Here is a 16,860-nt window from a genome sequence, read left to right on the forward strand (position 1 = left end):
AAAAAAAGTAAGAGAAAGGGAAGTCCCTTCCCTGGAAAGTTTAGGGTAGAGGGTGGGGTATGTCAGCCATGCCCTGCAACAGATAGGGACTGAGAATTCTGGGAGAACCTGAAGATATTTGTCCCAGCTCTAAAGCACATCATTCCAACCTTTTGTTGATAATAAATGGATAAGGGGTGAAGAAATCAATCGTCTCTGGGTATTTTCTGCTGATACTAGGGCAGCAATAGGAGATCCAAAGGCTAACTGAAATGTTGTCCAAGTCCAGGAAGAGCAGGTTGTTTTGCTGCTGTCTAGGATCTGTGAGAACATCTGTGGCTGGGAGGGAAAGTGCAGGTCCAGCTTGACACAGTTTTTGAGGTTAGACTGGAGCATGTGTGGGTAGCTGTTTTGGTGATATCTTGGATGTAGGAAATCTGGCAGGATACTGGAACATATGTATGGGCAGAAGACAATAAGTTGGTCAAGGAGAAAATTTCTTTTAGGTGTACTTTTGAAACTTTTGAGAGAGTGAGCAGATGGAGAGAAGAAGAGAACCTCCATTTACATGATTGTTGGCAGTAATTAAAAATGTCCTGTTTTGGATCTGTCATCTAAGGGATATTGAGGCCAAGTTGGTGCAGAGGCATGTAAGCTTGGAAGCCCATAAAGAGGGTGCTAGGCATGGGGAAGGCATCCAGAGGGGAGCCTGGGGAGATGGGTGAATGGACTGTTCCCATGGGGAAGAGCAGAAGTCAGTGACCTGTCTGAGGCACCCCAAGGGCAAGGGTTGACTTGAGTAGATTGGAACAGTATAAGCTGTTCAAGAGTTTGTCACTGGTAGCCAGAGACCACGGGCACAGTTGCCTGGTACAGATATGGTTACCTAGTACTAGGGTTTTCAGCAGATGAAACCGTGCTGGAGAGGATCTCAGAGGAGAAGGTCCTAGATGAAGGATTTGTATGTAGGTTAGCAAGAGCACCAGGAAGCATTTATGCCAATCAGAGGGGAAGACTACCAGTTAGCAGGTGTTGGGTCCAGGAATGTAGCAATCAGGTAGTTGGGGGAGGGCAGTCCCAAAACCAGGGAAAGAGGGAGAAATTCTGCCCTTTGATAGGAGATAGTTGGGAAACTTAGTCCTGTTGATTGTCAGTAATTATCTGGATTCTATTTGACCAGCGAGACAGATTCAGGTAGATTTCCTTACCAGAATCCCTTTTAATTTTACAAAGGAGATAAATTTTAGACATGTTAACATCATCATTCTAATAATAATATATTTAAAAATGCCATACTCAACCTATCCGGAATGAAGAGATATACCGTATGGGGGTGGGGAGAGGAGAGAGAAGCAGACAGACAGACACTCACACACACACAGAGGCTGCAGCTGATGATGTCACAGGTTGCTAAGCAACCTAGAGGCAGGCTGCCTATCTGCTAACATAGTGTAGTTTGAGTAAGTAACCATCTTAAGGTTGTACAGTGGTATGACTGTCACTCTACATAATCTCAACAATGGATGGTGAAAACACTTGTTACTGTTTTCTCACCGCAGACTAAGAATTCATGACATGGGCACCCTAGGCAGGATTCTTTTCTTTGGAGAAGAGTTAATGATCATGAAAGGAGAAACTCACTCAGCTCAGTAACACTTGGGACAGAAGTGGTTTTCACTTTACACAGTTGAGTTCAAGTCTTTGGAGTATGCTAACTTGTTAGGCAGCAAAAAACTTTATATGGGAAAACCAAAATTACATGGTGTCCATGGCCGAATTGCGAAATCGAAATTCACCGGTCTTTCCAAACGTCTCACAAGCAGCATAGCGCTTTACACTTGAACAACACACTACTCATGTGATATGAAACTAATAATTCCCATTTCACGAATGTAGGAAGCGAGAAACTGAAGTTAAACATCCCACAGCAAGTTAAGTTATGACAGCACTGTATTCACAAATACAGTGCTTTTCTGTTCTGTTTCTCAGTTACATTAGGGGCTCATTTTTAAACAAGAGGTTTGTGGCTGTGGAGTATGGTTTGCTCTGTTGAAGGAGCAACATCACTTTGGACAGGGAAGTTAGAGATCAAATCTATTCTTTTATTTTCCAAGGCTCCCTGTCTGACTTATCTGTCTCATGACTCATACTGCATTCATACCACACTTAGTTTCCTCATTCTCGTACTTTCTGTGTGGCTACAGACTGAAGAAACCCTCGCTGGATGACAGTCACTGCCTCGTCAAGGTGAATGCTAGCTGAAAGAAGGCTAGCATTCACTCCCCAGTCCCTAGGGAGTCTGTGTGATTCTCCAGCCCTGGACAATGTTTTCAATGTCCACCATAAATCTTTCTAAATGTGTTCTTAGTAGATCCCAAATTTAAGATAGCAGAAGAGGCAATAAGAAGCCACATTAAAGAGTCAGTAACAGCCAGGCTCGGTTTGATTTCAGCTTTGCCACTGCCCACTGCTTAGCTCAGACCCAGTCTTCTGCTCTGTGAGGTGACGATCAAGGCACCTGTAGGGCAGGTGTAGAAAACACCCAGCCAGTGTTTATCACTGCTTACAGAATACATGCTTTGGAGTTGTAGAAATCAGGTCCCACCTCCTCCATCCTCCGTGGTGCCCTCTCAACTCCCCTAGAACGACACTCTGGGGGGCCTGCCACTGTGTGTTCAAAAGTTAACTCTCTGGCTGTGCGTCAGGAATGTGTTTCCCATATGCGCAGGCAACTGCAGCCTCTCCTTGAGCTATTTGGCAGAGCTGTTTAGCAGGTGCATAAGTCTGAACATTCCTGAATCAGGAGGAGGCGGCTCTGGCTTCCAGAGAGCACTAACCGGGCCACGCACAGCGGGAGCGAGGCAGAAGCCGGAGCGTGCAACCCCAGCTCCCGGTTTGCAATGAATGGAAGTCGCGGTGTGGGACGCCCGGGGCTGGAGAAGGGCTTTTCCAGGACGGCGGCCGCGGGAGCCAGTGCCCAGGACAGCAGGAGGGCAGGTCCCGCCCGCGGGACGCGCGGCCAGGTGCCGCCGCAGGGCGCGTCCCCGCGCGCCCCTTCCCCCGCCCGCCGACTTCCTGGTTCGCAGGAGGTGGCGGAGCCGCCGGCGGCCGGGTCGCGGGAACCGAGAGGCGGGGGCGGGGGCGGCGTCGCCGCGGTGTTGTCCCCGCGAGGCCGCGGACCGGCCGCCGCTCTGAGCAGCGCGTCCCGGGCGGCGTGCTGGGGTGCGGGCGCGGGGCGACGGCGGCCCCGCAGCGACATGTGACCATGGACCGCAGGACCAGGTGAGCGGCGGCGGGGCCCGGCGTCCGCCGCCCCGGCTGCGGCCTGCCCGGTCCGGCCCGCTGCGCGGCGCTCGGCGCTAGGCCGCAAAGCCTGCCGGTCCCGAGACCCTGCTTCCCCGGGCCGCGCGGCCGTGCGCCGGGGGCTCAGGAGCGGGGCGCAGGGAGCCGCTCCCCGGCGCTGGGCTCGCCCTGGCTCCCTGGAGGGTGGTTTTCCAGGGTGGTCTGGGATGCTCCCGATGCTTTCCCTCCTTAGGAAAGGAAAGCGGCGTCTGTTTATACAGCCGCTCTGTGCGCCGCTTGCAGAGTGGGCTGTGCACTAAGGTGGCTCCTCATCATTGGCCATTTTACTTGTGGGGTGTAGGTAAAAAGCAATTTGAATAGCGGTGGTGGCTCTGCTTCGAGGTGTCTTAGAGATGGGTGTTTGTTGCTTTTCCTTCTGAAACTTTACTTTGGGAAGAGATCCCGTCTTTTTTTTTTCCCCCGCCCCCTTTCCTTCCGTTCTACTGTGTATATTTGTGCCACCCTGAAAGCCCCGTTGGATTGCAGAGAAGTATAAAAGTGTAACTGAGTATTTAATTTTCTACCTAAGACAAATTCTAAACATCCCATAGAAATAGAAATGTTACACAATTTAGAAATCTTTAGTGCCTCACGACGTAGAGAGCAGGGTGAGTAAACAAGCTTGCTTACTTTTTGGACAATTAATTGCATTATAAGGGAATAATAATAATAAAAAATCACCGAGCCCATTTTATACCCGTGAAACAAGTTAATAGCGGGTGGGATGAGGAAGTGGACATTTGTGTGGCTTGTCTTTCCCTCTGGTTCTAAATGCATGTCATACACACGCACACACACACAGACACGTATGTATATATAAAATCAATACTTAGAAGTGAGGAGTAGCATGGATGTCTTGAAGAAAGCATATATTAGAAAAGCCAACGTGCCAGCCCTCCCAGAAGTAGCTGAAATATACACCACTACTTTTTTGCATTGAGTTGCCTTTTCCTTTAATGGCTCCCGGTGCCTCTCCTCCCATTGTGACCAAACCCAAGGCTTCCAGCACTCTAGGGCAGGGGCTATGTAACGGTGAGCTACATCCCCAGACTTAATCTTACACCTTCTGATGGAAAGAGACATTACAGCAGCAAAGTCTTGTTTGTTGTAGGTATCTCAGAAGATTTCAGTTTACCATTTGAAATTTAACAAATAAGTAGGCCAAATGTATAAGAAACTAGGAACAACACAAAACAAACCCCCAAACTATTAAGTTCGAAAGGAAATGAAGCAAATTTTCTCTTCTCGGTTGGGGATTTAATGAGGGGGGGGGTCAATGTTCAAATTCCTTACAGATAATTTAAAGAACATAATTTTTGTTAGGTTTTGTTAGCATGGAGTGTGTGGACAGCTACTACTTTCAACACGTTTAAGTGTAGTAAAGACCATCTCAGGAAAGGCATGTGCAGGCATCCTGTCTGTGGAGTATGCCAGGCATCAGGTTTTCAGTCCTCTGTGTTCACAGCAGCTTCTCTGGAGAGAGCCCTACGGCCTGCGTTGGTTTGCGGCAGCGCAGGGGTGCACCGGCTCTCCAGTTTCGACCTGGCGCTGTGGAAAGTACTGCTTTGTCGTGTGTTTTCATATTGTTTTGATGTTGAATCCTCACAGTCACTCTGAGGTAGGCAGGTACATGGTAGGTGAAGAAGTTTCACAGGTGAAATACTTTGTCCCCAGATGCAGAACTCCAAAGTCTGAACTTTAACTCTTATCTAATTGATAAAACATTTTCGTTTATGTTTCTGCTGCCTAGTCAGGGAAAATCACAGAGTCCACCGAGGCAGGAGCAGGATCAGGTTTAGAAATCAGTCAGTATGGATATAGCGTTGTTAGCATGAACATGCTCTGGGTTCAATCCTTAGACCACAAAAGCCCACATGTACAGAGACCGCATTGTATAGAAGCTTTATAGATAGTGCTTCCTTGCTGTGTAAAGTAAATATAACAAGATTCTTTTCATTTTAGGGAAAATCCAGAAAGAACTTTTGACTTGGTGTTGAAAGTGAAATGTCAGGCCTCTGAAGATGAAGGTATGTGTGTTCTCTTATTTCCTAGTGTAATCGAGTATGTCAAAACAAGTGTTAATTCTGTGTTCTGCTGGAGAATGATAGCATCAGGAACCTGATAGCGCCTGGTGTCTATTCCAGTATCTCAAATTGCTAGTAATAAAATAGATGCTAGGTCTTTGCTTCAGGGTTGTAGAAATCATGGGTGTTATCGGTGTAGTTTGGATTTCAACTTACAGCTCAGTTTTTATTCCCTGTTGACAAAATTGCCCTTGTTCATGGTAAGAGGAATGCCTTTTCATTTTCTTTCATCTGTGTTTGAAAGTCCGCTGCAAATTCTCCTGATAGTACCAACGGGACCTTCACCAGTCCCTTCTGATGTTCCTGGGGTGTGTAGACTGAGCCCTTCTGTTGGAGTTATTCTAGTTGCACAGCTTTGGGGGGCATGTGTGACCTAACAGGAAGGTTTTGTTGTTGGCTTTATACAATGTTCTGGAAAAACAGATGTTTACACTTTACAGTATTGTGAGGTTTGTCCATTTTGTGTCACCTCCATGTGTGTATCTGGCAGTGGATTCTCAGTCAAAGGAGAAGGGCATCATGTCTTTTTGCTTACTTCGTGCATGAAATGTCTTCATGGCTGTGAATAGTACATGGCTCATTAGCGGCATACTTAGCCTACTTAGCCCCTCGATGGCAAGGCCATGAAGAGTGGGGTTTTGTGGAGACCATTTAGCCATCCTGAAGCCTCGGCGGAAAGTCTCTTAGTCCCAAGACTAGTCAGCAATTACATACTCTTAGGTAATTTGGCTCTGCACACCTTAAAATAGAGGAGCCCAGCCCAGCTGTGGTGAAATAGGCAAGGCTAATTTTAGGTAGGAAATCATACACATTCTTGGCTCCAGAACTTACTTGTGTGTGCTTTGTTTCTGGTCTCCTGGAACTACAGCTCTGATCCAGTTTGCCAGTCTGCAAGAAGAAATCCAAGGTTCTAAGGAACCTCTTTGAGTTAGTGAAATCATTTTCATTGTCCTCTGTGTGGTAAAGTTTGTTCACTTGTCTTTTTCCGGGCGTAGCCATATCCTGTGTGCAGTTTGGGAATGTTATGCTGAACGCACACGCATGTGTGTGTATTAGTTTTTCAGCCCCTACTTAAAATTATAGTGTATTTACAGTATGAGTTAACCGTAAAACAACTACCACACTGTTAACCTAAGGTGTGTGAACTGGTGCTCATCAGATGTGTCATATAACAGGTTAAGTTCTTTTGGGGATCATGAGAGCTTTATCATTGTTCATGTGTGTTCTGCAGGTCACAAAGCAATCTCATAAAAGTATGAAACTGCTTCATATAACAACTGGTCTATGCATGTGTTAGTGACTCTGTGACCTTCATGTAAAGCCTCCATGGTTCTCGCTTCCTCCCTTTGCTCCTTCTGCTTTTTATGACCCTTTATCCCAGTGTACAGCTGTTACTAACTTCTTTTATTGCCAGCTCGCCTTGTGGCTGCTGTAAAATTACTGCTTTCCAGAGACGTCTTCATTTGTATTTTAAAAGTTTTTATAGTCTGGTGAGGTTGGAAATATCATAAATGGACAAGATAAACAATTTCGGCTTCTCTTCAAGCTGGCCAGTCCATTCTTTGTGTATGTGATATGTGTGCATGTTAGTGTAGTGTATGTGTTTGTGTGTTTGAGTGCTAACACACATAGTGCTTGCTGTGGTTTGTGCATAGTCAGAAGAGAGTTTCAGGTGTTGGCCCTACCTTCTGCCTTGTTTGTGATGGGGTCTTTTTGTTTTCACAGCTATCGTGTATACCAGGCTAGCTGGCCTTTGAGTTTGGGGGAGATTGTCTCCAAGAAGGGGGGATTTCTTTTTGCTTATTTTGAACATGATATGTGTTTTTAGTTCGTGGCTCGTTAGTAGCATACTTAGCCTACTTAGCCCCTAGATGACAAGGCCAAGAAGTGTGGGGTTTTGTGGAGACCAGTTAGCTATCCTGAAGCCTTGGTGGAAAGTCTCTTGACACTCATAGTCCTAAGACTAGTCAGCAGTTACATACTTTTAAGTAATTTGTGTATGTACATTGTAAAATACGTATTTTAAGGTATTATCATTGTACAATGATAAAGCTCCCATTATTCCCAAAAGAACGTATCCTTTTGTATGACATATCAGATGGATACTGCTTCTCACACCTTAGGTTAACAGTGTCACAGTTCTTTTAAGGTTAACTCATACCATAAATAAATTTAAGTTGGGTCTGAAGAGCTAATTATACACTGTGTGTCTGTTCAACATGACATTCCCAAACTGCATTGGCTCCTACCTCCTGTTTTCCCTTGACACTGGGATCACATATGTGTACTGTCTCACTGAACTTGAGTTCTGTGGATCCAGAACTTAGGTCTTATCATTTGCACCCTATCCATTGAACCATTTCCGTAGCTCAGACTACCTTAATCCAAGCCCCCCACTCCAACTTGATGGTGTTGGAGATCGGATTCAGTATGGGTGTACACTTACTGAGAGTCTGAAGCACTGAGCGGGGCCTCCGCTCTTCAAGTCCCTTCTCGCTTACTGCTTGGCAGCAGGTTCTACAGATCTGAAACTGGCTTTTGTTTGTTCCGTTTGTTTGCTTGTTTGTTTCTCACTGCTGATGTCCAGGCTGGCCTCAGACTTCGGATCATTGTACTCTAGCTTCTTGAGTGCTGGGATTGGGCTGTGCCACTGCACCTGGCTTAAAGGTGTTTTTAAAGCTAAATTCAATCACATCAAAAGCTTCACCTTTTCCTCCTTTATTGATTCTTTAAATTATATAGCTGTCTTGGATATTTTAGATTCTATGAAGCTATGATCTTTTGTGTTGTAAGAAGTCATGGTGCCTATAAACTAAGTGGGTTCTAAAGTAAAACTTTATGCCAACTTGAGAGTTTGATGTGTCTATAATAATTTATTAATTACCTTTTATTGGTGACCATATAAAGAAGAATATGTGAAAGTTCTTTGAGAAGTGTTAGAATATTTCTTTTTAACTGTCAAGATTTGTCTGTTTAAAAAAGATTCTGGGTTGTATTTTGGTTTGTCTGGGAGTTAGTTCTATCACTATGATAGACTTGGAGAGTAAGCCATGTAAATTAGGATGGTTTTGCAAATGGCCCTGAGACTAAGGGCATCCATTTGACAGTCTGTAAAAGAGGAATGCCATTGGGTGAGTCAGCAGCTCTTATTATGAAATTACAAGTACTGTCATTCGAAGGCTTAGATATCTTGTGGTTTCAAGATGGCTATCAGTAGACCTTGGAAGCCTGCTTTCTTGAATAAGACTGCAGGTGGAGGAGGAGGCTTTGGCTTTCATGACTCTTTCTTTAGAGCCAGACATTTTCATTGCTAAAATCTCTCAGAAAATGTCTTGTTAAACCTCAGTGGTCAGAGTTGTCATGGCTATGACCATTGCTTAGGAGGACATCGTTTACCATGTAGGATGGAGGGCTGGGGTTGGGGGTTGGGTGAGTATTGTGATTGGCCTGCTAATTCATTGGCAAGAACATCTATCAGGAGAATGGCTGACGTATTCTTTGTAAAGGGTTGTTTGGGGCATCACTTTTGATTCTTTTGATTCATATTCTTTTGATGGCTTCTTTCATCAAACAGAAAATGTGCACTAAAATTAAACATTTTTAATCTTCATGTTAAAATATTTGACATTCTCATTCACTTTTTCATAGAGAACTTTGAATCTTTCATAAGTATCATGTATATCATCAGAAATAAGATTGAAAAATAAGTTTTGTTTCTTTTTATGTGAGTGTATGTGTGTGTATAAAGGTCTCTGTAGAAGTCAGAAGAGGGAGGGATATCTCTGGGACCTGGAGTTACAGGTGATTGGGAGCCATCTGGCCTGGGTGCTGGGACCTGAGCTGGAGTCCTCTGGAGGAGCAGCAATTGCTCTTGGTTGCTAACCCATCTCATCAGTACCTACAAATAAGTTATTATTTTGGTTCATTTGGAATTGAATTAGTTGGTGAACTACAGCTTGGCATAGCAGATCTTCAGAGAGATCTTCCCGACAGATCTGTTGCTGTCTGGACTTGTTTCAAGGCATTTTATTACTATTTCTGAACACAACACAGTTTAGGACACTGAAAAATAAGTTAGTTTAGTTTGGAGTTTCCTACAGTTTTGAAGCTTGCTGTGAGAGAAACTGATGGTGTTTCTCTGCTCTGTCCCCTGTTTGTTAATAGAATTGTTTCTGGTGATGTCTTCATGTCAGCTGTGGCCTCTTTTTAATGGAGATTTTCCTGGCAAGACGATCTTCCAGTAGCTTGTATTCCAGAGCACAGTGCCACAATTTAGATCTTAATGCTGTTCTTGGTGGTTCTCCAAGCTCACTGCCTTTGCCTGCCTTGTGCTCGCCCACTTTCCCACAGAGGCAGGAAGACACAGACACAGTTCTAATAACAAAACTTACGTGATTCCACCTCCACCACTTTCCCCAATGAGACTGGGCACTTCAAGGAAATGAAAACTATCTGTTGCTTAGGAAACGATTCCTTGTCTATGGCTTTTTTTCTTGGGTGGTGGCTTTGGGACTTTCCTCTCTCTGTTTTTATTTTTATCCTGGTGCTAACTGACTATAAGAAGTAGCAGCAGCAGCTGATATTTATGTAGTGTTGACTTGAAGCCAAGCACAAGTCTGCAGATTTAAAAGATGTACTAGGTTCTTAAGTCTCATAAAAATCTTAGGAAGTGCCACTCTCATGAAGAAACCAAAAGCACAGAGAAATTAAGAAAGTTGCCTCAAGTATGTTCACACGCTCTGAGTTTAATCACTTCTTTCTTGCTTTCCATTACATAGTGCCCTATGAAAACTCATCGTGGCCTGTTTTATAACATGAGGGTATAGACAGTTAATTATAAGTGCTTCAGATCATTTTAAACTCGAATACCGTAGTTTTTGAAATTGATAAATTAATTATAATTTCTCTTAAAACAATTACTAAACTTTACCTTGTATAATTCCTTTTATAGACTGACTAGATTGGATGTCCCTACTTTTCTTTCTTTCTTTTTTATAAATTGTTTTTTAAATTTAATTTAATTTTATTAATTACACTTTATTCACTTTGTATCCCCCCATAAGCCCCTCCCTCCTCCCCTCCTGGTCCCACCCTCCCTCCCCTTTCTTCACACATGCCCCTCCCCAAGTCCACTGATAGGGGAGGTTCTCCTCTCCTTCCTGATCTTAGTCTATCAGATCTCATCAAAAGTGGCTGCATTGTCCTCTTCTGTGGCCTGGTAAGGCTGCTCCCCCCTCAGGGGGAGGTGATCAAAGAGCAGGCCAATCAGTTTATGTCAGAGGCAGTCCCTCTTCCCATTACTATGTAACCCACTTGGACACTAAACTGCCATGGGCTACATCTGTGCAGAGGTTCTAGGTTATCTCCATGCCTGGTGCTTGGTTGGAGTATGAGTCTCTAGGAAGACCCCTGTGTTCAAATTTTCTGGTTCTGTTGCTCTCCTTGTGGGGTTCCTTTCCTCTCCAGATCTTTTTTTTATTAATTACACTTTATTAATTTTTATATCCCCCCATATGCCCCTCCCTCCTCCCCTCCCGATCCCACCCTCCCTCCCGTTTCTGCATGCATGCCCCTCCCCAAATCCACTGATAGGGGAGGTTCTCCTCTCCTTTCTGATCTTAGTCTATCAATTTCCCTCTTCTTTCATAAGATTCCATGCACTCTGCCCAAAGGTTGCCCATAAGTCTCAGCTTTGATAGTCTGCAGGGCAGAGCCTTTCAGAGGCCCTCTGGAACCTTTCAGGTTCCTAGGTTGTTTCCTGTTTTCTTCTTTGTCTGATGTCCATCCTCTTTGCCTTTCGAGATGGGGATTGAGTGTTTTAGTCAGGGTCCGCTCTCTTGATTAGTTTCTTTAGATGTACAGATTTTAGTAGTTTTATCCTATGTTATATGTCTATATGAATGAGTATATACCATGTGTCTTTCTGCTTCTGGGACAGCTTATTCAGCATGATCCTTTTCAGGTCCCACCATTTACCTGTAAATTTCATGATTTCCTTATTTTTCATTGCAGAGTAATACTCCATTGCCTACTTTTCCTTTATACAGCTTATGTCTCCGTTCTAAATGACTCTTTGATCTAACACTTTTATTATCAGTTTCAAACACATCATTTAGCAAACTTTGTTTTCTTTATTTCCATATCATTATCTAGATTATTTCTCTTAGGATCAAATTACTTTGCTATAGAGTTTTTAATTTAATTTTATTTTACTTTAATGATCATCCAACTTGGTATTTACTTAATCTATTTTTTAAATCTCTGACTTATGGTAACAGTGTGATATTTTCTTAAATCAGAATCTTAAGTCAAATAATTTTTTGTGTTCCCCATACTTTTTATAAGAAGGCATTTATTAACCTCCATTTTATTCTTTTTTTTTTCTTGATAGTGTGATGATAGTTTGCTGAATACAGCATTTTGACACTGTTCTTAAAGAGTTTAATGTAGTCATGTGTAGTTATGGAGGTAGCTTAATTGTTTGTTTACCTTGCTTCTAGTAAATTCTTCATGAACCAAATTAGTTATTTTTCTTAAGAGGGTGCTCACCACACAATCTGACATCCTTAGTGAATAAAGAATGAAATACTATGTAAATGGGACCTAGGTTAGTGCTGGCCATTGGGTAAGCAGACGATGGCTGATTCAGTTAATTCAGAGAGCTGCTTGTAGAGTGATTTTAAACACAAACTGTGCTTATAGAAATGATTTTAAATACAAACTGCCATGATTGTAGCAAGAACATTAGTGAATGGAAAAAAAAAAAAAAAAAAAAGAACCAGAAAGGAAAACAGACGTGACTGGTCCTGGGTTTTGGGACCATATGAATGGAGAGAGAGAGGGAGAAGGTGAGGGAGAGGGAGAGGGAGGGAGGGAAGGAGGGAGGGAGGGAGAGAGAGAGAGAGAAAGAGAGAGAGGAGAGAGAGATAAAAGAAAAGGAAAGGAAAGGTAACTGGTTGTAGGTATGGTGGAGGAGCAAGTTTGGTGCAGATATGTGGGAGGGCATAGTTAGAGTCAAGAGCTCTGGGAGAGTCTGAGTGGACCTCACAGACTGAGCTGTGCTTGTAAGGAGAGGGGATGGGACAAGACACAGAGAGAGAGGAACTAGCACATTAGCCAGGAGGTACAAAGGTACAAAGGAAGCAAGTAACCAAAATGGTTGGAAGGGCAGCCCAGCTGCCTGGTGGGTAGGGGCTGGGTAGGCCAGCCAGGCGACCCTGTAACAGGTAGGAATTGAGGATTGCAGGGGAATCTAGAAGCCAGCTTCTACTCGGATATGTTAAATAGGCACCTCAGCCTTTGTCCCAGGTTTGAAACCTAACAGAAATATGTATGTATGTAGTGGGTATGGTAGTGTGTCCTGTATCCTAGCATGCTGCTGCATAGTGAGACCATGTCTCAAAGTACATGTGTGCATACACACACACAAACACACACACACATACACACACATATCCACAGTGGATGTGCTTTGATATACCCTGTGCTTAGGTTTCTCATCTTAAGTACACAAGTTTCCCTTCTCACATCACAAGAATCCAGTCAGCCCAGGAAGTAGAATGCTAGTGAGTAATACGCACACCGAGGTGCTATAAAAGATTTGACGTCATTGACCAACATTGTCACATCTGTAAGTAAATGCACTTAGAATACTTGGCTTAGCATATTTGGACTGTGTCCATTAACATGTACCATGCAAGTACCTTTCCGTCCAGATGTGCTAGGACACAGGAGAGTGCTGTGCTGGGAATAGACACTGCTGCATTCCTCAAGGAAATGGAACACTTCACTTCCCCAGAGATACTAACTGGGAACAAAGTTGACCGTGAGTCTTTAGAACCATGTTTGTGGAGTATGCCACCCCCGCCCCCAGGAGCAAATAGTGAAGGGTGTTCTTTTATATTTGTGTGGGGCGTGATTGTTTCTTCTTCTGCACGTGGAACGTGCAGGTCAAACACCATCATTCTGCATGTGCTCCTTGTGACTTGGGTCATGCTTAGTTATTTTCATGTCTTTTGGTGCTACTGCAGTCTTGAACTTGTCTTGTCTTTGAACTTCGCTGGTTCCCACTGTGATGAGCGGCTCCAGTGCCCCCGACTGCACTTGTGTTCACAGTGCTGTGCTCTGGGGCTGCTGGTGGCCATTGCAGAGCTGTTATGGTGTAATACGCTGGCTAGGCTTTTCCTTGGGATAATTTTCCTAGGTTTTCAAGGTGATGTGTTTTTAGAAATGCTTGTGACAATAGTCTGTAACTGTTAGGTTTTTTTTTTTTTTTTTTAATGTTTCTAGTCTTTCCTGTAAATCTGTGCTTTTGATTTTGAGTCAGTTAATATTTTATCCACTGTGGTATACACTTTAACATAAGTTCATAGATTTATTGGTAATGTATATTTAGGTGCTACTTCAAGCAAGTAGCCTGTTGGTTTTAGGTAACAGTGAGATTCAGTTCTAGTAGAACCTCTCTCCTATGGAAATGAATTTTAGTGTTTAATCTTCTAAAACTTTTCAGAGCTTCAGTTCTTAGCTTTATGGTAAAGGAAGGTTATAAAAGCTCAGACAATCTTGTTTGTTGACTATTATTTACTCAATTTAGAAATGATTCAATATAACTTTGAGTTCTTAAGACACAGGAATATTCCAGTGTTATAAGATTGAATGCTGTTTCAGGCAAAGTCAGAATTTTCATTGTATATAAATTCAGGATAAGTTGGTTTATTTCAGGTAGTAATGTAATTTTATCTATAGAAAAATATGTATTAGTTCTTATTTGTGTAATGGGCTAGTCATTGGCCTGGTGGAAAAACTTGCCCACAGAGGCCCTGAATTGAGGTTTGAGAAGTATTTGTTTAGGAGGTCATAGCTCAACAGCAAGTTCTTGACTAGCATGTGTGAGGCCTTGGGTGATGTTAATGCTCAGGACAGTAGAATGAATCAGAGAACTGGAAGTTTCCTGGAGGGGAAGTTGCTTTGCTGAGCTACTGTCTTCCTCCCCCTCCTCCCCCTCATTGTGTGTGTGTCTGAGGACAGTGGAGCTGTGGGGTGATGGAGGGTGTGGCCATAAGACATTTCCTACCCATCAGTTGGATGTCAAGTGATTATCTTTTCCTCAAATTACTTTGCATTTTTCATATTTAAACTACTGTGAATGATTCTGAGGAGAAAGACTACCTTTGTGGTTGCTGTGGGGTAGTTACATGCTTCCTAGGACTGTGTCAGGACCAAGCAGGTTGTTATAAAATTACCCTCTGCTCTCCAACTCTTCAAACAACACATCAAATGAGTGGGTGTTATTTGAAGGACTAATATGATTAAATTTACGGTGAGGTTCGAACAGCTGATAGGCAGCTCTCAAGGGAACTTTTTGATTTTTAAAGAAAGCCTTGTAAACTCAGATTAATTACAAAAATACAGTTTGGGGCTGGAGCTATAGCTCTGTGGTAAGTACCTGGCTAGAATGTGTGATGCCCTGGGATGATCTCTAGCACTGCCAAATGATGAAGTAAAATAAAATTAAAATTAGATGTGGTTTGCCACAAGGGAGCATTCTAGTTGGGTCTTACTTACAGCTTTACTAATACTCTGTAATTCTGTAATTTTGTTTTAATTAATGGCTTTAATGAGTATGTAAGTATATTTAGAATATGTGTGTAGTAAATTCATTAGCTTTTGTTACATATATAACATTCCTAATTAATAAACTAATCATAGTTAAACAGCCTTAACTATGGGATTTTTTAATTTATTTTGTTATTTATTATTTTATTTTTTGAGACAGGGTCTCTCTGTGTAGCCTTGGCTGCGAGGACTCACTTTGTAGACAAGGCTAGCCTAGAACTCACAGAGGTCCACCTGCCTGTGCCTCTCTGAGTGCTGGGATTACAGGCGTGCGCCACGACACCTGGCCTTCTTATATTTTTATTTATTTGCTGATTAGACTTTGAGTTAGGCCTTTATAGAAATAGTGATAAAAACAATACTTAGCATTCATGATATGTTAGGAAATATACCAAGTGTCTATATATACCGTATTATTTTTACTATAATTATAGAAGATAGAGGCTGTATTCTTTTCAGAAAGATAAATGGAGGGTCAGAAAGGTTAAATCAAGTCCCCAAGACGCACAGCTTTAAAAGGTGGGACTGGGATTTGAACCTGTTTCTGTGATATAGAGCTTAAGCTCTTAACTGTTAGGTTTCTCTTAAATCAGTTCTTTAACACTAATGAGAGATTTCACAGTTATGTTTATAAAGCCACACATTTTTTGAAAATCCCCAATAATTATAAGCTTGGCTATAATCATATTATTATTATTACTGTTGAGTTTTAAAGTTGCACTGATTTCTCATTTAGAGTGCATGTGCACATGCGTGCTTGCACTGTGGCATGTGTGTGGAGGGCAGAGGACAACCTGCAAGCACATTTACATACTGAGCTATGTCCCTGTCCCAGAGTTATAGTAGATATTCCTGCTAACAAGGTTATGGGAAGATGTTCCCAAACAGTCTGCCAGTTTTTAGTCCTCTCATTCATTTCAGTGAGTTTTTCCAAGTGACAGTTCTGAGTTAGGCACAGGTAGAAGGATGGCATTGTTGAGTGGGTATGTCACTTCCAAATTATGATAATAACGCAGTAAAGGCTGTGGTGTGCAGCACTAACACTCCCCTCCCCCTCATTGTGTGTGTGTCTGAGGACAGTGGAGCTGTGGGGTGATGGAGGGTGTGGCCATAAGACATTTCCTACCCATCAGTTGGCTGTCAGGTGATTATCTTTTCCTCAAATTACTTTGCATTTTTCATATTTAAACTACTGTGAATGATTCTGAGGAGACAGACTGCCTTTGGTATTTACACTTACATCTAATGCAGTGCTTCTCAACCTGTGGGTTGTGACTTCATGTGGGTCGTGAAGAGTTGAGTGACCATTTCACAGGAGTCACGTATCAGATATCCTTCATAACAGATGTTTACATTACGATTCATAAAGTAACAAAATTACAGTTATGGAGTAGCAGTGAGATAAGTTTATGGCGGTGGGTCACCACAACACGAAGAACTATATTAAAGGGTTGCAGCATTAGGAATTTAATGGGAAAACTAAGGAATGATCCCTGCTAAAGTAGTATAGCTGCCAGTTCTTACAGGCTGATTCAGTGTGTGCATTGACTTGAACACCCAGGAAAGCACCGGTGACCTGTCTCTTAAAATTATTAACTACTCAGCTATTAGAAACAAGGAAATCATGAAATTTTCAGGCAAATGGATGGAACTAGAAGAGATCATCCTGCGTGAGTTATCCCAGAAGCAGAAAGACACTATAGAATATACTCACTTTCAAACAGATATTAGCCATATAATACAGGATGGCCATTCTATAATCCATAGATGTAAAGAAGCTAAATAACAAGGAGGACCCTAGGGAGGATGCTTAATTCTCATTCAGAAGGGCAAATAGAAT

At 42.7% G+C, this 16,860-nt stretch overlaps 1 protein-coding gene across 3 annotated transcripts in view; it reads left to right on the plus strand.

The window, feature by feature from the left end:
• The first annotated feature begins 3,086 nt into the window (after window positions 1–3,086).
• Dennd1b (DENN domain containing 1B) overlaps window positions 3,087–16,860 on the plus strand; it is a 235,996-nt gene continuing 222,222 nt past the window's right edge. Inside the window, exons 1-2 of one of the 3 annotated variants that reach the window (XM_060364394.1) lie at window positions 3,087–3,261; window positions 5,284–5,348. In XM_060364394.1, the coding sequence (XP_060220377.1) occupies window positions 3,245–3,261; window positions 5,284–5,348 (82 nt within the window). In that variant the 5' untranslated portion in view covers window positions 3,087–3,244. The remainder of the gene's footprint in view (window positions 3,262–5,283; window positions 5,349–16,860) is intronic. The other 2 variants (XM_021649456.2, XM_021649457.2) reach the window with 2 other exon arrangements.

Source organism: Meriones unguiculatus, chromosome 11 (genome assembly GCF_030254825.1).
Source record: "Meriones unguiculatus strain TT.TT164.6M chromosome 11, Bangor_MerUng_6.1, whole genome shotgun sequence".
Taxonomy (NCBI): domain Eukaryota; kingdom Metazoa; phylum Chordata; class Mammalia; order Rodentia; family Muridae; genus Meriones; species Meriones unguiculatus.